Source organism: Nipponia nippon, unplaced genomic scaffold, assembly GCF_047370975.1.
Source record: "Nipponia nippon isolate SJK-2023a ecotype South Korea unplaced genomic scaffold, ASM4737097v1 scaffold_4, whole genome shotgun sequence".
Lineage (NCBI taxonomy): Eukaryota > Metazoa > Chordata > Aves > Pelecaniformes > Threskiornithidae > Nipponia > Nipponia nippon.
In genome coordinates, this window is record NW_028262358.1 from 38,222,902 (window position 1) to 38,246,751 (window position 23,850).

General features: G+C 40.4%; 2 protein-coding genes and 1 long non-coding RNA gene across 9 annotated transcripts; 2 read left to right on the plus strand and 1 right to left on the minus strand.

Moving 5' to 3' along the window:
- Positions 1-540: 540 nt before the first annotated feature.
- Positions 541-17,419, minus strand: CEBPZ (CCAAT enhancer binding protein zeta). Of its 7 annotated transcripts, XM_087777325.1 has the most exons (17): positions 17,231-17,419; positions 15,519-17,047; positions 14,247-14,478; positions 13,509-13,683; positions 12,793-12,881; positions 12,216-12,269; positions 11,398-11,500; positions 10,181-10,249; positions 8,036-8,102; positions 6,543-6,643; positions 5,009-5,069; positions 3,686-3,894; positions 2,564-2,647; positions 2,276-2,361; positions 1,983-2,044; positions 1,815-1,896; positions 866-1,005 (listed from the first exon to the last, which is right to left on the minus strand). In XM_087777325.1, exons 1-16 carry the CDS (start codon positions 17,384-17,386, stop codon positions 1,842-1,844), a joined length of 3,132 nt encoding a protein of 1,043 aa, XP_087633451.1. In that variant the 5' UTR covers positions 17,387-17,419; the 3' UTR covers positions 866-1,005; positions 1,815-1,841. The 7 variants fall into 7 exon arrangements, 2 of the variants coding, with proteins under 2 accessions (XP_087633450.1, XP_087633451.1); XM_087777324.1 differs by lacking the exon at positions 2,276-2,361 and having other exon boundaries at positions 541-1,005; XR_015708958.1 differs by lacking the exons at positions 866-1,005; positions 1,815-1,896 and having other exon boundaries at positions 2,276-2,397.
- LOC148053260 (uncharacterized) lies at positions 699-1,143 on the plus strand. The gene is made up of 2 exons (XR_015708965.1): positions 699-791; positions 905-1,143. It is a non-coding gene; the product is annotated as an uncharacterized LOC148053260 (long non-coding RNA).
- A 114-nt stretch (positions 17,420-17,533) lies between the features above and the next one.
- Positions 17,534-23,793, plus strand: NDUFAF7 (NADH:ubiquinone oxidoreductase complex assembly factor 7). Its single transcript, XM_087777333.1, has 9 exons — positions 17,534-17,922; positions 18,101-18,181; positions 18,840-18,950; positions 19,981-20,191; positions 20,687-20,745; positions 21,475-21,588; positions 22,441-22,584; positions 22,928-23,101; positions 23,488-23,793. The coding sequence occupies exons 1-9, from the start codon at positions 17,668-17,670 to the stop codon at positions 23,698-23,700; spliced, it is 1,362 nt and encodes a 453-aa protein (XP_087633459.1). The 5' UTR covers positions 17,534-17,667; the 3' UTR covers positions 23,701-23,793.
- The last annotated feature ends 57 nt before the right edge of the window (positions 23,794-23,850 follow it).

Genomic DNA, 23,850 nt, shown 5'->3' on the forward strand with positions numbered 1-23,850 from the left:
CCCTAACACTCGGTTCGCTCAGAATGAGGCTTTTACTGCTTTCAGTGAACACCTAAAGCTGCGTAAGGAAACGAAGTCGTTTTCCCAATTTTCATTTGCATGTCAGTCTATGAGAGGCATTCAGCCTCCTGTGAATCTGTAGCTTGTATTTGGTTATTGCAATTGTGAGGAAGCTCAGAAAACACTGTAATGATAGGGCCGCACATATGAGTAACCTGAATACAGTCTATGAAACAATTTAAAAAAAAAAGTAAATTCAGATCACATTATTTAATGGTGGCTGTAACTAAGGAGCTCAGACAAATTTAGGTAAAACTAATTAGTTAGAAAAATAGTGCATTTAATTATTTGTCTTAAATACGTTGGGTAAAGTAACTGATTTATCTTCCTTGTCAGATTTCAGATATACAATGCAGAAGAGGTTTCCATCAATTCTGGAAGGTAGGTTTGTAGTTGTTGGCTTCAAAAAGGATGGCTGAAGCTTCTGTTTCATCTTATGTATAAAACCCATTTTGTTATTGCTTAAAACTTACCCCAGGAGACACTGCAGAAGTGTTTATTGTTATGCAGAGGTGTGGCAGGAGTGTCAGACTGTTGGATAGAGTCCTCAGAACTGGAGGACTATACATCCCACAAAACGAGCCACAAAGTGGCTCACCTTCAGACATGCCTATCTTACAGCTGACATGGATTTTCCTGTTTTTCAGTGTATTACAAATCCAATGAGTGGTCAGGAATTCACGGCATAAGGGAGAATGACCAAATGACATGGTTAAGCAACAAGAACTGAAGTAAGAAAGATGTGTGATTAATTAAAAAATTATTTTAGAATGACTGTAAAAACGTCCACATTAAAATGTCCCGTTCATCTTTTTGATTTCTTGCCTTTGTACTTGTTTTTCAGCCCTCTGTGCCTGAACTGTTTCTTCTTTTTGATGATACTTTTCACATCCCTGTTGTGAAGCCACTTGTCACGCTCTATTTCCCACTGGATCTGTTTGACATCTGTAAGGAAAGGTGAGAAATAAGGAGGCGATGGATACCTCTGACCATGATGTGGAATACAGATGAATCATGTAAAAGTTAAAACTTGGCTACTGTATTTATAAATGTTAATAAAGTGCAAGCTGCCAATTTTTTTGACACCAGAGAAAGTTTTGTTTTGTTCATTTCGCAAAACATACCCTACCATCTCAGAGTTTAAGACTGCTCTTGCCATTGCTTTGTATTTTACTAATGCTAGGCACGCTTGTTTTAGGAGTACACAGTGTTTGAGTGCTGCTGTTAACATTTTTCAGGTGACACCAGCAAGACTTGTAAAAGCTCTACAAAGGACTAATTAGTCAACCAGTATATACACATTTAATTCATTAGAATTATTTCTGGGAAACTGCTTTTGCTTCACCAGTACTGCAAGGAAATACTCTGGTAGGCAGGTAAAGACAGCCATGCCTCATGCCTTCCCTTCCCCAAGAATACAGGACACTCTTTATCAGAGCAAAATTCACACAAACGCTTGACAAACGGCGTACTGCCCGTCCTTAGTTACAGTGTGAAAGGGCCACGTGATAGCCTCTTCCTCTTTTCTGAAGCCTTATTCACTCCTGTAGTCACAGTTAGTATTAGCACTGGGCATCTCTCATAACTGAAGAAAACGAAGTCATGTCTTACTGACATTAAGCTACTGTCCTTACACACAGTCAGAAATCACACAGTATTTCAGTTAAAGAAGGTACATCTTTTTACGTACAGAATCTGAAGAGAAAGAAGTAAAACAGCATTACAACTACCTGCTATTTGTAGCGTGTACTTACTTGCATTATCTCTGTTGGCCATGGCGTTCATTCCGATATTGTCAAACTTAGACCCAGCATTTTCATCCAGCAGATAGCCAAACTTTAAAGAGAGAAATTTTAGTATTTTATTACAAAGAAACAGGTAAAATGCTTGAGCACTTTTTGCTAAACGCTGATCAAACTCACCTCTTCTGCAGATGCCAGTATATCGGCATCTTTGAGTTTTCTCTTCTTTCCTCGGTTGGATCCTTCAAGCAAGAAATATTATTCTTATGAGACACTGTCAAGTTCACAGTGACACTAAAACAAAGTGTTACTATGTTTTTTATTTTTTATTTATTTAATGAGACCATCTAAAATAGCTGTGTTAGAAACCTTTATCAAAATAAAAACCTTTATTAAAACCTTTATTATTTTAAACCACCTCCCCTAAAAAAAAGAAAAAAAAAGTTTCCAACCAAGAACTAAATAGCACCAACCTGTGCTTCAAGTGTTAGTAACAGATGCACAAACCACCAGTACAACTCCATCCTTCCTTCGAAAGTGCCTCCTTTGATTCGCAGTCCTTCAACAGCAGATTGTCACTCTGAATTAGGCCACACTGGTTGGAGGACAACCTCCTTTTCATTTATGGTTTATTCAAACCTGAACCCAAATCCAAAAGTGTAGATAATCTACTGTACTAAAACCCTCTGATTCCAAAGTTTTCCAGACTCTGTATTTGTATTAAGCCTTCTCAAATGGAAATCATGGCAGTGTTTCCTTACCTTCAAGTGATCCCACAAAATCCATATCTTTCTTTCTCTTGCCCTTTTTACCGACAGACTTCAATTGCTTCTCATTGTTCGGGTCTGACAGAAAAAAAAAAAAAAAGATACATGAACCCCTCATTCTCACTCCTTGTACATGTATTTAAAGCACAGCAGAGACTAAAATTTCTTTTTAGGCATATTTGTTATAATGGTCCGAGTCTTCACATTAAAAAAGTTTAAAACAGTGCACACAACCAAATCTGGGATTTCTTCAACCCAAACAATTAAAAATTGGTCAGTGGTGTGCCATTCTTTATGCTTTTTTTCCACAGCACCAAAAAGGAATGAAATATGATACTAAGGTACATAAAATACAAAGGCTAAAAGGAGGTGTTAAGTAAACCTTGAATGTCCGCTTGGTAAGTTTGGTAAAATAATAATCTCATGAAAGATTAATGTGTTAACAGCTGTATGAACAGCTTACCTCCCCTACCCTCAATCATCTCCCTGTGACCCTATTAGTTGAAACACTCCATTAATCTGTGCTTTTCCAGCCACATAAAGCGTATACTGCGTAAACTGTGCTTTTCAGTTGAAAAAATCATACAACCATGCAGGTGCAATGATCAGTTATTATTACAGTGGTAATAAAAATTTGGGTGCATAGCCGTATTAGAAGAGTAAGTTGTTACTTATGAGACAGCAATTTAAATATAAGTTACCTCATCTAAAAAAAATCAACATTAACTAGGTCTAAAGAAATAAAAAAATTACCAAGTACCACTTTTTTTTTTTTTTCTGTTTGAGATCTTTTAATATTTCTGCCTACTGTAGCCAGTTATTTGCATATTAAGTTACTTTTACTACGGCCAATGTTTTCAGAATGAAAGAAACATGTCTTCTTTGCAAGTTTTTATACCCAGATGCCTAATTCCCACTCCCATCTGGGAGACTGTGCCAGGAAATGTTTCTCTTAAGACTTCATTGTCCAGAGAAGGACATGTTGTCACTTCTTTACTTAAAAGCCAAACCTCCCACCTGGGTAACTATGTCTGAATTTATATATGTAATTACATATTAGATAACCTATTTTTAAAGCTTTTTCTTCTTGGTTTTTGATAATAAATGGTATTTTACCTAGGCTGTTATCATCATCAGACACATCCATAAATACACCTCCCTCTTCATCCATATCCTCTCCAAAGTCTTCCTCCATACTTCCTAAGGAGACTTCCTCATCATCCAGATCACTGAATTCATCATCATCATCAGAATCCTCCCAGTCAGCACTGGAATCCTCGCTTCTTTGGCCTTTCTTACCATCTTTGGTTTTCTTTTTTATATTACTAAAAAAAACATGTAACAAAGCTTAGCGCTTCATCTGGCAAAGTACTGTTTGCATCCAGATAACATCTATCTACCAGCAAACACTATGTTAGAAAAGTTCAACATCATTGCAAACTACTGTAAATGTAGGCTTAGACCAAAGAGACACGTATTATGCACTCAGGTATGTTTTCAACATCAGTATATGGAACTGTATTATGAAAGTCAACCACTTTAAGAAGTTCTGGAGAGAATCCTGTTCTGAAATTAACAGAAATGTCAGCTTCAGTATTTTATCTCCTATGTACCTTTGCTCCTTTTCAGAAAGTCTTTTCTGTAAAACACACAAACTGCTGGTATCCCTAGCAACTCTACTAAATCAAGAAATAAGACTTCATTTTTTTTTTTCTTAAGAAAGGAAACATGGTTCTTCATGTACTAGATGGTTACTTTTTTTGTCTCCTCTTTTTGCTATTTTTTACTCACACCAGTCTGGATCACAAAAATGTTCAGGTTTCACTAGAAGTTTAAGCTTTAGTTCTCCTTTCACCTCAAGAAAAAAAGTTTCTGTGCTGATTTGAAAGCTGTATTGCAGATACTTTAAGTAAAAAAGAGGCTACTTGATAATTCACAGTTGGACTCAATGATCTTAAAGGTCTTTTCCAACCTAAATGATTATATGATTAACGAAACTGCTGACTTCCTGAGAACTGAGCTCTGTGATTCTGGATTCCACAAAGTTTATTTACTGCATTAGGTCCAGTTACAACCAGTCCTTACAGCAGCAGCACCATTATGCCTCATTCTGCTTACTTTTGTACTTGGTAATGCTCAAACAGAAACCTGAGACAATGAAAAACAAGTAAGATTTTACCTTGCTTACTGGGTCACTGCATTGTATAAATGAAATACTACAGGTCTTACGTGTCAAGCCAGCAGACTGTAAGCACCACAGGATCATGATGCTCCATTATGGGACATGCAGAAAAGCAGCATTACCCAGCGTTCACCTGCTATTGCCTTTTTTCAAGGTGATATTCTGAGTCTTTTTGAAAAAGGTCTATCTGATTTTGCAGAGTAGAACTCCACATAGGTATCAAAACAAGAGATGAAAGAACCAATTTAAAGTCTTACCTAGCAAAATCAAGGTCATCCTGGCCAACATCAATGGCATTATCAGCAGATTCAAATGTATCTAGGGGGAAAAATTGTTTATTACTACAAAACAAAGTCAAACAAAGAAATATAAAGTCATTGCAAAATATATTATTTTTAGGTATCATTTTCCTGAACAGTTGATATGATCTGCATCAGTAACAAAGGGTCCTGATACCAAAAGGTTCATACTCCTATAGAAAAATACTCCACAGTTACCTAAAGCTAACTGGACTTTTTCTAAAAAAAATATTTATCTTTGAAAAATAATGAAAGTTTTCTTTTATCCAGGATGTAATTTCTGGCCAGAACTAGATGATATGGGAAGCAGACAGACACAAATGGACACACAATTGCCCAGTGATTCAGACTTCGTTGCCAGGTGGGATATCACAAGTCTCAAACACTTGCTCCAACTCAGGTAGAACAAAGACTCAATTAAGATACCCCAAGCAAGTATCCTGCCAGCTAATCTGTATGTTAATTTTCAGATTAGAAGTATTCACTATAATTTTTGACAGAAAAGCAAGCAGACTAGAGGATGAAAGCTCCTATCATCGGATTCACTTAGCAACAAATTGCTATATAAAACAGCAGGTAAAAACAAAATCCAAAAAATTACAATTGTTCTGTTTCAAAGAGTAAATGCTAACATCAGAGGGTCCTTAATTTAAGTTTCTGAACTTAAGCAAATTCTCAGAGACAGTCAACTTATTAGAGATACTAACAATAAAATGACAAACAGAATTAGTAATGGATTCTTGTCATAACTAAGATGATACTAATTGTGTCACTAAGGAAGAATCCTGCTATGGGAGTTCAGAATTCTCTAAAAATACTGTACAAAACAGTTATGGAGAGCTAACTGGATTTTTTTCCAAATACATATATTACTGTATAAGTAAAATATTAAATCATAAAATAATGGACATTTTATGGTACACTAACAAATTTAGATTCTGGAACAAATCATACACTAATTCCAAAGCAAACAAAGTACATGCTACAGGAAGAGCTAAGACTACTTAGTTTGCCAAGGATCTAACTGAACAAATAACCTCATGAAAGACCTTAGAAAAGATGAGAGAAACTGTAAGGAAGAACGGAAAAGGCCAAGCAGTAAAGAAAGAATAGAAGCAAATGTTACATGCTGTTCAAAAAAGTTATTTAACTCTCAGACTACATTAGGAAAAGAACAAACAGGCACGAACCACCACTCATGAGCTTATGTCCAAAATCAGACGATTTCCAACCATTCAAACAAGCTGAACACTACTGGAGTAGTGAAAGCAAGACCTCTTTTACAAGATGGCCATCCAGTTGGCTTACGTGATGGATAGTATGAACTGCTGGCCGTAGTAGCATAGAATGGGAATTGGAAAGCCAGTTTTCCTCCACTTCCATATTCCTGTATCTGGCTCTTTTATACAATACAAACTATAAAGGATGAATTAATGATTTGCAAAAGCAGGAAATATTGGCATAGTTACTGCAAGGAAAAACACAACCTTACCCAATGCTCTTTCAAATTCATCATCATCTACATCTTCCACACTTTCTTCATCATCCTGACGCTTTTGTTTCTCTCTCCTCTTATCGAACTTTGAATAAAATCTGAAATAATATATTGCTCTCAGACACAAAATTAGAGCTGATGATCTTTATGACAAGTTTTTAAAAAAAAAAAACAAACAGAAAAACCAAAAAAAACAACCTGCAGATTGTTTCACGTCTATGTTGCCAGTTGAAAATTTTAAGTAATGGTTTCAAACACGGATTTATATTTTCTTTGTTTTTCAAAGAGTAAGCCACTACTGTAAGATTTAAAACAAATAAATTTCACAGCCAAAGGTGCCAGAAATTATTCTGAACACAGTGAATTTATAAAAGGGCACAAGAAAGATGTGAAAGCCTGCCTTATACTGATAAGGAAGAAAGAATCAAGTTCAACTTGCATCTAATTTGGGGGGGGAATATATAAAAGAGGTTTACCCATTAAGTTCCGTTAAATTTTCCCCCGTAGCCCTCTTCTTTTGTGTGCTTAGTTTTACCTTCTGTCAGCCATTATAAACCACTTTCTCTCCTTCATTTCATATTAAAGAACCACCAAACACAGAAGGTAATTTTGATCATACACAAGAGCAAAAGAGTACAGCACTTCACGTGGAAGACTTCAAATGTGTAATCTCAGTTTCAGTCATCTTCAATGTAACAATGTTGTTAACTTTTCAGACAGGGGCATGTTTTTAAGCTGCTTTCCTCAAAAATCTCAAAATTAATACCACTATTTTATTTATTTATTAATATTATATTCCTCAGTATTATAATAGCAATTAATTAAAATTAGTAAGTTCCATTAACGTGATACTTCAAAAATTTTTAAAAGCCCCTACAGCAATGAATACACTAAACAAAAAAAAAGAAAACCAAAGTGAATTAAACAAAATAAATGAAGTTAATTCAAGCACTGATTTCCCAAGGAGACACTCACAGGTAACCAGTGTTTTGATCTAATACGAACAAATCTTTGCCAAATGTGTATCTCTGCAATTTTAGTGTTACAGCTGCATTTTTATATCATAATCTGAAAGCCAACTAAACAGAAAGAACTATGAATAATAAAAAAATAAATACACAGAAATCTAGCTCCTCTGACTTTTTTTGCATTGTTCCATTCTAATAAGCTTTGATGCTAATAACATAAACAAGGTATATTCCGGGTTTTTTTCAATATACTTCTAATGCGTAAGAATTACAACCCACAAGACATTCGTCATTACCCATTGTTTAAGGCTTCTTTATTACAATGTCAAGTTACTCACTTTTAGACTACAAGCACTGATTGCCTTTGTTCATAAGGAAAGTACTATCATCACAAGTCACTCAAATTAATCACATTTTGCAAACACTTGGAATACCAGAGAATACTTATGAAATGTAATGGGGTTTGATGGCATTGCATTAAAAAACAGCACTTAAAATGAATGTTCACAAGTATTTCATTACCTGTGAAAAAACACTTCATCCGCTGGGATTTTGCTTTCATCTTTGGCACGGAATTCCTTACTGTTGACTGCAAAAACAAAAAAAGAACTGATTTTACCTGAAGTTGAAATGATTGTTATTCTTTTAAAAGGTTAAACTGCATGCACAGAAAGAAGTACGCAGATACCCAGAGTCATCCATTAAATAAAGTGGAGCTCATCTCAAAACCTCTTCAGACTAACAGTTCTCAGTGTATATACTCATACTTAGATGTGAACAGACCCTATGGAAACACCCAAGAGGCATAGTCCCAACCAGATTCTAATTTATTTATTAGCCAGGGAGGTTTTTCAATCACCTGCAGCAGGAATGCATTTTAAAAAAAGAAAAAAAGAAAGTAGGAACTAAGATAAACTCGCTGTCACACACTAAAACACTGGAACTGCTTCTGCTCAGTGCTCCTGGCAGTAGAAATGCTCGTCAGCAGCTGCAAGGTAGGACCATACACCAGCTGAGCATGTTGAAGAAGGGATCGAGCCTCACCCTGCCTCCATTCCTGAGGAACTGAGGCAAAATACGACACTGCAACAGCAGTTCAACAGGGAATTGATCAGGTCCCCTGTGGAGAAGCTTTTTACCCTCACACGTTCCCCTTCCCTCCTCCACCTCATAAGTAAATCAAAGGAGAAAGCTACTCATTATCTCAGTGGGCACAGATTATAATATTTTGTAAGTGACAAGGGCCAAAGTTTCTGAAACCAGATCAGCATACTCACAGAAGGACTCTTCAAATGACTAGTAGAAGGTACCAGAGAATTCGCAATCTCAGTTCTCTAAGCCTCAGCAGAGACCGGCTACATGCAGCAAGTGCAGATTTTTGTACCCATATTAATATATCCGTATTTTTGTATCAGATGTTTCATTCGTAGAACACTTAAATTCCTCAAATCCAGTTCTAAATGCTCAGTCTGCTCCTTCAACTCAGAATAAACTGAAGAATGTGATAAACAAACTGTACCTTCAAATGCATTCTAGGTGAAAATTCCTACTTTAAGCTTTAATACCCATAAAACCATGCATCAGTAAAGGTACATCAGCTAATCCATGTAACTAAAACCTCTGTGCAACACAACAGACCCGAAGTTAGAGAAAAGCACATCCCTGGGAACGTTACAGAGATTCTACCACAGCAGATGGTACCTCTTCTGTCCTCAAGCAGCATGTTTTACTGATCGTTTACCCTGATTTTTTAACTGCTGGCTCTTACCACCAAATACTGGCCTTAATCATTGGAAACAGTGGGACTAGACAAAAGGCAGCCTCTTTCTGGAGGCAGGAAGACTCCTGTTAGCAAAATAACAGTGCCAAAGATACCTTACACTAATCCTAAACATAGCTGCAGCTGTGGCGTTGTATGCAACAATCCGTATCATTTAATGAAAGAGCTTAATGCGATTTAAATCATTACATAAATCCACCTGCTGAGATTTTTAATTCATTTTTCAATCATAATAAGCAGAATGAAAGTGGTTATATGATAACTTGGAAACAAATAAAAACATTAACTACACAATACTACTATATTAACTACTGCTAGACCAGCATATGTTTTAAAGATTTTTATGTAATTTTAGGTGTTTTTAAGAATTTTAAAAACCATTACTCGTAAAACGAGGATGCCAGACATAAGAATGGCATGTTTCTGAGAAGCAAATTTAGTTAGTATTTTATAAATTCATGTCCCTCTGAGGTTAGCACCCTAACAGATTGCTCTTCTAACTAGAATTATCATTAACTGGAATAAATTCTAAGGCGGAGAGAAAAGAAAGGTCTTAAAAAAAATTGGTGCGTAGCCAAGTGCTACAGTAGAAGACAAAAGTGTTTTCCTCCTCAAGAGGCTAGCAGTTGAGGTAACTGACCTTCTCTATGTCATTTATTCTTAAAATGATTTAACGGACCCAAAGTTCCAGCTGTGGAGATTCCATACACCCTTACAAGATCAGACCTGATCCTGAACATCAGGCACTACCACCGCACTCCTGATGGACAGGACTTTCTTTTATTACTAACAGAAATAGCGTAGACAGCGCAGATCACACATGTCTACAACAACCAGCCAAGAATTCTTTAGCCATCATAATCTTAACTGAAAATGGGCTGGCTTACCTGCAAGATTCTGCATATCTTTCATAAACTGCTTCTTCTTCGGCTGCATTACCACACTGCTGGTATTTTCTGTAGCAGAACATAAATCAGAAACAAATTACTTTATTACTATTGATACAAAACTGTGAGGAGTGGCTGATACACCAGAGGGTTTTGCTGCCATCCATAAGGACCTCAAGAGGCTGGAGAAATGGGCTGACAGGAACCTCATGCAGTTCAACAAGGGAAGGTGCAAAGCCCTGCAGCTGGGGAAGAACAACCCCATGCACCAGTGTATGTCGGGAGCTGCCCAGCTGGAAAGCAGCTTGGCAGCAGAAAAGGCACAGGGCATCCTGGTGGACACCAAGCTGACCATGAGCCAGCAATGTGCCCCTGCAGCAAAGGCGGCTGCCGGTATCCTGGGCTGCATTAGGGGGAGTGTTGCCAGCAGGTGGAGGGAGGTGACCCTTCCGCTCTAGTCAGCGCTTCTGAGACCACACCTGGAGTGCTGTGTCCAGGTCTGGGCTTCCCAGTACAAGGCAGATGTGGGCATACTGGAGAGCATCCAGCGAAGGGCCACTAAGATGATGAAGGGACTGGAGCATCTCTGCTATGAGGAAAGGTTGAGAGAGCTATGATTGTTCAGCTTGGAGAAGAGGAGGCTCAGGGGGATCTCATCAATGTATATAAACACCTGAAGGAAAGGTGTAAAGAAGACAGAGCCAGGCGCTTTTCAATGGTGCAAGAGGTGATGGGCACAAACTGAACACAGGAGGCTCCATCTGAACATCAGGAAACGCTTTTTCACTGTGAGGGCGACTGCGCGCTGGCACAGGTTGCCCAGAGAGGCAGTGGAGTCTCCATTCTTGGAGACATTCAAAAGCCATCTGGGCAGCCTTCTCTAGGTGGCCCTGTTTGACCAGATGACCTCCAAAGGTCCCTTCCAACCTCAACCATTCTGTAGTATTTACATTCCCCTATCACTTTGCTTATTCCGGCTAGGTTAGCAATTTCTGCACTGTGGATGTGAGAGGCAGCAGAATGTGACTGTCAGCTGGTTCTGAGTTGCCGAAATCTCTCTTGCAGCCCTGAAGACTGATCCCACTCCTCTGTTGCACCCCCCCCCCCCCCCGAATACTTGACAAGCACAAAGGGTTACTTGGCAATCTAAGAGAAAAAGAGTTTGGTCACCATCAATAATCAAGATCATATGCTAATATGTACAGAGAAGTTCATACCTTTGCCTTTATGGAGTTTGGGATTTCTGTACACAAAGCGATCCAAAAATCTCATTAATGTGAAATCCTGCAAAGGGTCCCCAGAGTACTGAATGTGATTTCCCTGAAAGAAGAAAAAAGCCAAAAATCATTAAGGTCTTCATTTTAGAAAGACAGCAACTAAACACAGAGGACTCAAACAGTCCAAGAACAACATTAAACCCCACTTTGAAAAGACAAAGACTTGGGGATACTTTATCACATAAGCCTGACCCGTTAAGACACTCCTCTACACGTTCTTATTTTTGGAATGTCAGTGTTTTCTCAACTAAAAAACACCTCCTTCACTTTGTTTCAGTGATGAACTGCCTTGCAATGTACTGTGCTAATACCACTTAATACTTGGCACTATTTGGATACCATATATTCAAATAAAAATAAATATTTTAAATGTACATTTGTGTAGGTTTGAGTATTTTTGGCATGATACCACAACAGTATTAAAAAAGGATTTGTTCCAATAGCAGGGTTCCCCACATAAAAAAAACCCACATTAAATAAAAAGATAGACCAAAACTCTCAAAAAGCTTTAAGAATCATGTAACACCAACATTTCTAACAAGTCAATTACTTCTGTAAGCAGTCTCCTTTATATGAAACACTTTAATTCCATTAAAAGCTAATTTTAATTCCGTACATTTGAGTGTATGTTACAGTGCTGCAGAGCTGCTAGTTACCTGCAGAGTGCAAGGAGGCTTTATAACGTATTTTTTCAAACAGGAAAAGACAGCTAACAAAAAAGTCAAACTTCAAAGCTACAGACTAGTAAAAGCACTTACTTCTAGAATTGTTTTTGCGAATAGGGCCACAGATGGATGAAAATGTTCAGAAAGCTGAAAAACATGAATCACTCACTTATTTCTACTTTAAAAATAAATGCAATCATTACTCATGTTGATGTATCAGACTCCTGACAACACCACTATGTCATAAGACCACTCTGTAACTCACCAAATAACACGCAGATGCATGTAGTAGGGGAAGGCTGATGTGCTCTGCCCTTTAACAGCTGAAGAACTTCAAGTTCTAATCTTCTGTTTGTGTTAACTAAATACATTCTCATTTACAATTTTATTTAATTCAACACTAAAAAGCTTTAGTGATACAAAGCTAAGATCCAAAAGTTAAAAAATATTATTATTGTCCAAATCTCCACTTAAAAATTCCTATTCCCTGCTCCAGAATATCAGCATTGTTTGTAACATATACAAGTTTAAAGCTGAAAAATGTGACAGCTTTAACCTTTCTGTTACGTTACCCAGGTAGCTACTCCAAGAACAAAAAAGTTCATTTTCTTCTCTCAGTACAAGGGCCACACTAAGAAACACAGTACTCAGCAACATAAGAATGCCTTACCTTCTTCAGTTCCCAAAGGCTTGTACTTTCAGCACCACAGTACAAAGGACTTCGGTGCATAGGATCATACAAAGCTCCGCTCTTCCTGCCTGAGGGGTGGAGGAAATGAAAACAACTTAAATTTCCTCAGGCAACTTTATGAGAGTATTATTTTCATTTCACCATGACAGTAATGCTGCCCATCATTCTTAGCTGGACAGGCCACAGATTCATGCAGTAGCAAGGGTTATACGCAGCTGCCCCACCCAGTGTATGATCAGGTGCACAGGTGATCTCCTATATGCTTCCAAGGAAGCTCCTGAAAACCCCTGCTGTGTTCCAAAAGGTCCTCAGGAAAGAGTGAAACTAGAAGCAGGTTCAAAGCTAGACGAATTGTTCTAGCAAGCTTCACAAGTGAATGAGCATCCTAACCTTGGCTGCATTGCTCTGAAGGTGTTTGAACACAGAAGCAAAAAATCCCAAGCCTGTTTATTGCTTAGTCACAAATGCAATAAACTGCACAAAGTGAAATACGCTAGAAGATTCATACAGTCTCTTCATCACTGCTGAGCTAACAGATTAAAAAAAATTATTCTGATTGATTCCTTCGAATCAAACTTAAATTTGAAAAACTAAAATAATGTTTTAATCACTTAATTTTACAACAACTCTTGATCAACACGACACTGTTAGGGAATGTTAGAAGCTAAATAAATTATATTTTCTTGCTAATTTACCTCCCATATTCAGATGATGCACCCACGACGCTGTTGAATTTGAATCGTTTGTTTTAGCAGAATTTTCCGTTGTGCTCCTCTCTTCACCTTCTACTTCTTTGTCTGCATCCACAAATTTTTCCTCATCCTCTTCAGCCTCTTCCTGATCCTTAAAGCACTCTTCATCATCCGACTCCTAAACAACAAAAAATGTTAGCGAACAGCTCTTCCTTTCCAGTTTTATTCTCATGTATTAGAAAAATGCACATATAGTTCTTAAGAAGCTACTTACAAAAATATAAACAAATGATGGCCCATGTTTAAACAATACAGATTTTTTGCCTTGATACAGGACTTAAAATTGAACTTAACATCTTACATCACACAAGTGTAATGGTCCCTCCTCCTCTGAAGAAAGAAAAAAAAAATCCAGTCCTGCCTAGCTATGCTTCAGAGACCGCAGACAGAAGAAACAAACAGGCCATGTTTTGACAAAGCTTTTGGGTGAAAAACGGTCACATGCTTACTTATACAGCATTTAGCAAAATTATCCTCTCTCCACGAATGAAGTCCATAGGATCTGCTAGATGCTTAAAACACCTTCATCTATGCAGATTTTAATGTAGTTATAATTGTTCAAGTGCTTTCTCCCATAACATACTAGCAAACCCTCAAGTTACTAATAAACAGGTTAGGGAAAGGTGCTTATGAAAATAGTTCTTATTGAAAAAACAATGAGGTAAAGAAATCATCTTATACCACATGATCCTGTAACTGGACCCTTAACTCCGGTTTTACTTTCAGAAGTTCAGACAGAAGGTACAGGGTTCCACAAATGAAGGGTGGCAGTTGTCCACAAGTGACTTGAAGTAACCTCTTTACAAAGGCCTTCACGCGCCGTAACACTACATCTGCCTTCAGAGATTTATAGACAAGATTAAGAAACATGGATGGCTTTGAGCAGGTTGCTAAAGCAGGGTCTAGAAGCTTCCTGTAGAAAACACAGAAGAAAATGTTGCTGATTATCATAATGCACATCGGAGAATAATTGCTATTAACAACAATCATCTACATTTTTCACAGTGCCGTCTAAAATACCAGTGACAGCTTGTTCCCCCATACTGAAAACCGTTACGATCAACCCTGAACTGTCAACAGCTGTGTCATATTTCTAGATATATAGAAGAGACTGAAGATTAAAGAAAAACCTGTATCAGTAAACAAAAAAACCTGTAAGTAAATATAAAGAAACTGAGTTCAACTGAAAACAGTTTCGAAATTTGAGATATTCAAAGTGAGAAACTAATCCGACATATTCAGATGGTCAAAAAAATAGAAAGAAAAGGGTTAGCAATCGGCCTGCTTCACCATCAGACCAGACATATGTGTTGGCAAGTTCTACTCCACTTTTTTTCCAGGCTGCCAGGTACAGGAAGGCCCCGAAATACATTGCACATTCTGGGGGAACTTGAGTTCTCTCTTTAAAAAATCAGCAACTTCCCTTCGGTCTACTAAACAGAAGCCTGTAACGATCCTACAAAGAGTCTAAACAACCAGCTGGGACAAAAAAGAGATACTTTTGTAATACAAGGCTTTCCAACTACACAAATTAAATCATCTAAAGAATTTGTTAACATAATATTCTCCCACACCCCCACGAAAAAAGCAAATGAGATTTTAGGCTATTACGTGACTAAACCACAGTACCTGTAAAAGTGATTTCAGAAGAAGTAGTTACCTATTAGTTGCAAATAATATCTGGAATTAAAACATGCCACCAGAAAGCAGTGCAAAAAATGAAATGCATATGTTGTGCTCTCAGGACCTATCACCACCATTTGTTTTATCCCCACATAAAGTCAAAGAAATCACACGCTTTTTCTTCTAGCTCATACAAAATATCAGAAATTTTTAACCAAGGAGGCGCAAAACTTGCAAGATCCTAAAAGCAAAATGTTTCTACAACTTTATATTAATGGTGACTACCTCATAAAATGAAATTTACATGAAAAATGCAAACCTGTCACTTACTTGTATAGTGCTGCATAGTACCTATCCGATACAGTCTGCTGAGAGTCCATCACTTGAAACAGTAACATCAGGGCCTGGACACTGGTACCGAAGTTCACAAGATGCAGAACTTTAAACAACGTCTCCATTTGTTCTTTCACTTTCTCATCACCAGTGTCAGCATAAGGGTAAGCTCTGTTTACCCCGCAAAGAAGAGCACTGAGCATTTTGGATTCAACGTCTTTTTTCTTAATGCAGTTCCGAAAAAAGCTAAAGTACAAAGTTATCAGTTTGTTAGCTAACGCGCTTTCTTCGTGACTGAGGACTATCTGATTTAGAAAGCAAATGGCGTAATACTGAGTTTTTACATTAATGTTTGACCGGTACAAAAGCCTCTCCACCTCACTGCACACTACTCCCTTCATATTTGGATGCTTGTGAAGTAACGTCTCTAAAAGATAAGAGGCTTTGGTGGCGATTTTGTTTTGAGGGTCTCCCAGTTTATTTACCAGCTGAACAAGCAGAACTTTCTCCTGCTCAGGCTTGTTACAGAGAAGCTCATGAGCAACTGCCAGCGCTCGGGATTTTGTTGCCGTCAGAGAATCATGACTCAGTGTTTCTAACGTTTGCACAAACTCTGCCACCTGCAGTTTCAGGTGATGCTCAAAGTACCACAGTATCAACCGTCTGTCCCTTGAATCCCTGTTGCCACTCGACATCTTCTCTATGTTGTTAAATGGTCGCTGCGAGAAAGACCATAGTTTTCGATTGTCTGGTAAGAGATCTGAAATGAGAAGCTCCTTGAATGTATCCAAAGCCATAAGGCTCTGATGCCTGCTGCCCTTCTTCTTTATGAGGTTTACCAAGTTCTCAACAAACTGGAGACTGTGGACAGCGCTGTCCTGAATGAGAAGGGTCATCGCGGCCATCCTGTCGGCCAAGGTACCCGACGACACAACAGTTTTCATCCATGCCGAAGAGGCCCCCTTCTGATAATCTGTCTTGTTCTTATACAGATCTGTCTCATGATGGTACAGCTTCTGTGCCAAGGCCTTGTACTTGGACAGAAGTGTCTGATTCTGTGGCTCTGAAGAGAACTCATTGGTGTATTCTAGATCGTACCATTTGCCCCCTGGTTTGATCAGTATCACTTGCCTCGCATGAAATTCAAAGTCTTCATCCAGCTTCTCTTTCTTTGCTGAAAGGTGCTGGTCCTGATCACCACCAGCTTGCTTTTTCTTGCTGTCTTTCACACCGCTTGCCTTTTCCTTGCCTTTTTTTTCTTTTTTCCCTTCTAACGAAGGAGAGTTAGTTTCTTTCTTGCCTTTCTCTTTCTTTGGGGGCTTCTCTTTCTCCTTGCTGCCGCCGCCGCCACCGTCATCCTCTTCCTCCTCCTCCACCACCAGGCAACTTTTGGCGTACTTGCTGAGCCCCAGGGAGCTGACGAACGCCTCCAGCTCCCCTTCCTTCAGGTCGTCGATCGCGTCCTTTTTCCCGCCGTCCACCATCTCCTCCGCCTCGTCCACGGCGCACAGCATCAGGTAGTCTTGCTGCGGGCGGCACCGCGAGACCGTTACAGGCGGACCCGGCGCCGGGCTGCGCGCTCCCAACGGCACCAACGGCTCCCCCCGCCGCCCCCCACACCCCGCGCCCCACAAGCACCCGTCCCGGGGCGGGGGGGGGGGGGGGGGCCGGCCGCCACGTGCTCCCGCTCCCTGCCGCCCCCCCTTTACCTTGGTGCCGCCGAGGCGCAGCACCTCGTCCAGCGTGAAGCCTCCGGCATCTCCATCTTCTCCTTCTTCATCATCATCGTCCTCCTCCTCCTCGCCGCCGCTGCCGCCGCCCGCCCGCTTCGGGTCCCTCACGCCGAAGTCCCACAACGCCGCCATTGCCGCCCGCCGGAAGCTGGTGCGCGCATGCGCGGTGCGCGCTTCCGGCCCCGCGGGACGGCGGGAGCGCAGGTCCTGCAAGGGGGGCGGGAGGCAGCGCCCGCGGGCCTCGCCGGTCTGGGGCGGAGCGGGCAGGGGACGCCTCAGCCGCGCCTCAGCGGCCTTCCACCCGCCCCATCGGCCCTCAGCCGGTGGCCCGTCCTCACGTAGGCGGCGGGACGCAGCGCGGCTACCGAGCGGCCAGGACCCGGGGAGGAGGAGCGGGCGCCGCTGCCGCCGCCATGGTGCCGCTGGCCGCTCGCCGTGCGCTCCTGGCCGCCCTCCTGGGCCCCGCCGGCCCCCGCCGCCTTTCCCCCTCTCCTCTCCCCACAGCTCCGGCGGTGGCGCGGCCCTCCTCGGGCGCGGGGGGGCAGCCGGAGGCCGAGGGGCCCGGCCGGGCCACCGCCATGCTGCGGCACCTGCTGCTGAAGCTGCGGGCCACCGGGCCGGTGACGGTGGCCGAGTACATGCGGGAGGCGCTCACCAACCCCGGCCAGGTGCGGGCGGCGCCGGGCCGGGGGCTGCTGGCCGCCGGGGGCTGCTGGCTGCCGCGGCCTGCGGGCCGGGGGTGCTGTGCCGCAGCGCCCGGCGCCCCTGGAGTGGCAGGCGGCAGGAAAGCGGCCCCGCCGTGCCGCTCACCGGGCCCCCGGCCCCTCTGCCCTCTCCCCCCCGCAGGGCTACTACACGCGCCGCGCCGGCATCGGCGAAAGCGGGGATTTCGTCACCTCGCCCGAAATAAGTCAGGTGTTCGGAGAGGTAACGCAGGGTTCCTTATGTCCTCAGTAACTCCTTTTCGTTCTTACCTTACAGTTAAGTTGTTCTAGGAGGAGGAAGGGGTGTTCTGTTTTTCTGGAAGATCGGGGAGTCCTTTCTTGTGTTATAATTTGGGACACCATCTGTGCTTAGTAACGCTTATTTTCATATAGAACTTGTTTATAAATAAAAAGAGTTACAGTAGTTTCCCGGTGTGAAAACTCTACTCAAAAATCATTTGCAGGTTTTGGTCTGGCTCACTCTGGTTTGCGCACCATTTCCAGTAGCGCAGGTTGGCTAAACGCTGTTCTCGATGACACTTTGGTAAATGCGTTGTCATAAAGAACAGCTCTTCAGAGGCAGTCGGGCAGCCACCTGCGTTGGAGCCTTAAGTAAAAGTTCAGATGCCAACTAGGAAAGAGTCCCACCCGTTCGCTGATGGAGAGAGAGTTGCTTCTGCTGGGCTGACAGCAAACAATCGCTGATTTTAATACTTCAAGGGAAGAGGGCAAAGTTATGTATGCTTTTTCCTAACTTTAAAATATATAGAGAGAATATTGTATAGTATCTTAGCTATTATCAGACAAAAGGCAGGTGTTGCTTTCTACAAGTTCTGAAGTTATTACTGTAACTCTTTGTTTGTGTTTTTTCTCACTGTCAGTTAATAGGAATATGGTGCATTAGTGAATGGATAGCCATGGGCAAACCTAAAGCGTTCCAGCTGGTGGAGCTGGGCCCAGGGAGGGGCACTCTTACCGATGATATACTACGGGTAGGTGAAAACTAATATTAATATTCTGTATTTCTGGCTTTATTCTCTGGCTATGCTGGAATCTGAAGGAATGAGGTTTTGCTCTCGGGGTTTAACCTTCCCTAGTAACTAAATTATTTCAGTCAGGAGATTTGCAGCTTAGAATCTAATTAGAATATATGCAAGTTTCTGCTATTCAGCAAAGAGACCAGGTCTCTGAGTTGAAAGCAGAACACGGGCCAGTGTGTGCACACTGGACAGACATGCATGTCATCTTTCAAACACTACTTGATAGTAGGGGAGGGCAGGAATATTCCAGCACAAAATATTTCTGTATAGGAAAGCATTATCCAAACTGAAAACCATTTAGGAGGGTGCTGCTCTATGTAACTGGGAGGGAGGCCTCAGCAGAAGCAATAGGAGGAAGGGGAGGAGGACAATAATACAGCAGTGAAGTTGTGTTGGTCCCTTTGGGGATTTCAGGAGCTTATTTCTTTTGAGTTAACCCTTTCTGTTCTGTCATGCTTGCATGGCTGTCTATTAATTAAAATCTACTGATTCAAAACCAAATCACTAATGGGATTTAGTACCTCAGAAGAACTTTTATTCTATTTACATGTGTTAATGAAAAAGAACTCTAATAACCACAGTGAAATGGAGGATATTGAGCACTTTTTGTTTATGGTGTCTGGGAAAACTGAACCATTTTTCTCCTAATGCTAAACCCGCTGTAGGTATTAGAGGAGCTACTCACTTTCAGGCTATTACTATCTAAATGAGCATTTCATGTTGCCGTCCTTGCAACTATATAATGTGTGCTGTACTTTGCCAACTGTATTAGAAGCATAGCAGCTTTTATCAAAATTGATGAGGAAATTCCCATTTCCTTCTGGAGGAGCAAAACGCAGTCTCTTTCACTGAGGCTATTTGGTTAAATGAAAGCCAGCTAAATCTTATCTTGAATATAAGTAATGAGATTAAAGATTAATTCTTAAACCTTTAATGTGTACAGCGTGTGACTGTGCCTAATAGAATTCATCTGCCTTTATAGGTCTTCAACCAGCTCGCCTCTTTACTAAGTAAATGTGATGTCTCTATTCATCTGGTAGAAGTGAGTCCCAAACTCAGCGAGGTCCAGGCACTGATGCTGACAGGAGGGAAGGTGCAGTCAAACCCCGAGGACGAGTCTGCTTACATGAAAGGCGTTAGCAAGACTGGAATTCCCATTTTCTGGTACAGAGACATTCAAGATGTGGCACCAGGTAGGGAGCTTGAACATTTTGTTACAGGGGTGGCATCCTTCCTCCATTTGCAGCTTTTGCTAACTGAGGATGTCTCTGCTAACCTTCATAATGGGTAGGCAAGTAGTTAGTATGCGTATTAGCTCCTAATTCTTGTATGAGTCTGAGGCAGGATCTTGATTCATTCTCATAACTGCTACCTATTCTGACTACCTTCATTTTGGGATAGCTACCCAATTTCATGTATTTTGACTTTTTCTTTTCATGGGAAACCATTTACTGGCTTTGCCTGAATCTCCTTTCCTGAGATACCCATCTAAAATTCGTGGACTGGAAGCTATAGCTAGCTGTAGAAATGTTGTCTTTGATGTATCCAAGCTGGAAGTAATGATAATTATTTCACAACCACATTAACTAGCTTAATTCATAAAAATTCATAAAAACATTTTAATTTTCAACTGGAAGCTGCTATGGAAGCATTAATAATTGAATGCATTCTTTTTTACCTTCCCACAGGTTACAGCTTTTACCTAGCACATGAGTTTTTTGATGCCCTGCCAATACATAAGTTTCAGGTATAGCAAGAAGATTATTGTAATTGTGACCATCTGCTTAAAAGCCTTTTCTCTTTGAGGAAGAATAAAACTAGGGTGCCAAACTAGACACATTCATTGTCTCTGGTGATAAAACATTTCTAACTGAATTTGGACAAATAAGGCTTAATTCAGCTGAAAACTGTAAAATTAGTAATTGTTCTTGAATGGAAAAACTTGTAGAAAGCTAAAGATTTTGTTCTGCTGAGATAAGTCTCAAGTTTTTTTACTTCTTATGCTACATTAATGAAGTTTTTAATTTCCACATTATTTTATGTACCACTGCTAACAAAGACCAAAGGGCTTTCCTTTGAATGGTAATGAGAATAGCAGAGTAGAGGCTAGTTAGGATTCAGAAGAAACTTTCAACTTCAATTTGATAATTAGTTTATGAAAATCACTGGTAGCATAAAATATTTTGATAAGTTAAAACATTGCACTGTCAATAGAAGAGGCAGCATTTTTCTTAACCAGCATCTTTCATTCCTTTTAAGTGTAAGTAAACCTCTATTTGTTGACTCTGCAGATGAGTCTCTACCACAAGCTTTTTCCAAGGCAGCTACTGGAATTAAATAGGAATGAATAATTGTTGTTAATAGCATATTATGGTCTTAAAATGTTTATGAAAATGCTTGACATGTTAGTTCAATCAAATAAGATACTGTTGTACCCGTTAGAGTGTAAAATGAGTACTTTGGGTTCATTGAACAGAGAACAGAGAAAGGCTGGCGTGAAGTCTTGGTTGATATAGATCCAGAAGTTCCCGACCAACTGCGGTTTGTCCTGTCCCCGTCAAGTACCCCTGCAACAGAAAACTTTATTCAGGTAAGGTTATGCCTACCAGAGTTCGTACTTACACCTTTACTGTCTCTTTCAAGTACATTTACTGATTCTCAGTTACTTTGACAGCAAGCGGAGGCCTCTTAATCTATAAATGAGTAAATACAGCTTGCCATTTCCATTCTACGAAACTTCCACAAGCATTTAACTTTGTATGCTGTGAAAATATAGCACAAAAATAAACACGTACATCAAACTTTGCAAAATCAGAGCTTAAACAGACAAAACGCTTCAGAGAGCAAACGGAGGCAGCAAGTGACAGGGAGAGTTCTGCGTTGCATGTGTCACATCGCCATCTCGGCAGCGGCCCTGCCTAAGCCAGGCTCTCAGCCTGCCGTGTACGTACTCGGTGCAGCTGGGTGCTCCTGTGCTATACTGACTGTTAACGGAAAGTCTCTAAGATAATTTTTTTTTTTTTTCTGAAGTTCACTGGATTCTTAAAGTTACAAAATGAAGTTGTTGAGATTAAAACCAACTACAAAGTTTCACACAGAAAGGCCTTTTTGAAGGGTGTGCACAGCTGAAGAGCTTTTTTCATTCTTTCAGTACCACAGTAATGCCGTTTTACCTGATGCAGGTATTCTTACTTGTTAGAAAAGTTTTCGTTTCAGCTGACTATAGGTTATAGAAGAGATGACTGAAATCCAGGACTCGGAAAACACAAATTGAAAATGACTGTTAGCAAAAACTAGCTCAAGCTCTCAATAGCCTGGAATACACCCCTGGACCTCTGTGCCCCAGTGAAGTGATGACAATCCCAAGACATCAAGTGTGAAGAACTCCTGCCCTGTACTTGTTTGCTAATACAGGTGTTTTGATTTTTGAACTCTGCGCTAGCCTGAAGAAACAAGAGACCATGTGGAAGTGTGTCCTGAGGCTGGTGTCATCATTCAGAGGCTTGCCTGTCGTATAGAAAAGGATGGTGGGGCTGCACTGGTTGCTGATTATGGTCATGATGGAACCAAAACTGACACTTTCCGGGTAAGTCATTTACCCTGAAATAATAAGCCAAAATACTCTGTTATCTTTCATTTGTCACTTGGATCATTAGGTTCTTGTAAGAGAAAGATCTTGGGTGGACATAATAGCAAAAACTGCATTATACTGTAATCATAAACTGAGTAATTGAGTTCTTATTTAATCAGTACCCATAAGGGTTTCTGCCAGACAGAAAGGATAATCTGAGCCCTTGCTACATTTATCTCAAATTTTCAAAGTATAATTTGCTATTCTCACCCCTCACATGCACAACTTGGTCTTTGCTAGCCCCAGCTGTGGTAGCTAGGAGTACAGCTGAGTATAATCTTCCAATTTAATTTTCCAGGGCTTCCAGAATCACAAACTTCACGATGTGCTGAGAGCGCCAGGTACAGCAGACCTGACAGCAGATGTTGATTTCAGCTATCTTCGAAAGATGGCGCAGGGAAGAACAGCCACATTAGGCCCCGTAAAACAGCGGGAGTTCTTAAAAAACATGGGCATTGACCTCCGATTGCAGGTAGGACAGTGTTTACAGGTACATAAACTCTCCTGGTCCACAAGCAATACTCTTAAGCAACAAGAGAGCTTTTATAAAAATTTGATTTTAAAAGAAAGTTGTTCAAAACAACATGTAGGTGTGAGATCAGAGAGTTGCTTCTCCTAGACATAAGTTACTCTGGATCCCTCAAAGTAAACCGATTGTATTATATTTATGAGTATTTAATGCAAAACTTTGCTACATACAGCAATGTACGAGCTCCACCAGGGATCTCGCCACTTCTACTGAACATTACGGCACTGTTACATTAGTTTAAGTAAAAAGGATGCAACAAGAGATTGCAGGTATTAAGAGAATTTATAGGAAAGCAGGAAGGGCTATAACCTACATTCTTTTTTTTTTAGGTGCTTTTGCAGAATTCACGTGACCCAGCAACTCATGAGCAGTTACTTCACAGCTATGATATGCTGATGAATCCCAAGAAGATGGGGGACTGTTTTAACTTTTTTGCCCTGCTGCCTCACCACAGACTTGCACATCCTGACACAAAACAAAAGCCAGAATCAAAGTCTCCCTTACCGCCTGTTGCTGGATTTGGTGAACTCTTACTGAAGTAATTTCAAATACTTTAGCAAAGTGTCTGATAATAGTAGCTTTCAATAGCAACTTATTAAATAAAAAAAAAAAAAACCCAAAGTAAAAGGAATAGAGTCCTGCATTTTATGGTTTCATATACTAAATATTTTGCAATACTCAGCATATAGCTA

What these genes read in the sequence shown, in the direction of transcription:
- CEBPZ (XM_087777324.1), bottom strand. Translation starts at nt 17,386, where the DNA reads ATGGCGGCGTTGTGGGACTTCGGCGTGAGGGACCCGAAGCGGGCGGGC. An exon ending in GCATCATCTGAATATGGGAG is followed by an intron (nt 12,882 to 13,508) that starts GTAAATTAGCAA and finishes TCCACCCCTCAG; the next exon opens with GCAGGAAGAGCGGAGCTTTG. An exon ending in TCGCAAAAACAATTCTAGAA is followed by an intron (nt 11,501 to 12,215) that starts GTAAGTGCTTTT and finishes TTCTTCTTTCAG; the next exon opens with GGAAATCACATTCAGTACTC.
- NDUFAF7 (XM_087777333.1), top strand. Translation starts at nt 17,668, where the DNA reads ATGGTGCCGCTGGCCGCTCGCCGTGCGCTCCTGGCCGCCCTCCTGGGC. An exon ending in TAAGTCAGGTGTTCGGAGAG is followed by an intron (nt 18,182 to 18,839) that starts GTAACGCAGGGT and finishes TCTCACTGTCAG; the next exon opens with TTAATAGGAATATGGTGCAT. An exon ending in GCATTGACCTCCGATTGCAG is followed by an intron (nt 23,102 to 23,487) that starts GTAGGACAGTGT and finishes TTTTTTTTTTAG; the next exon opens with GTGCTTTTGCAGAATTCACG.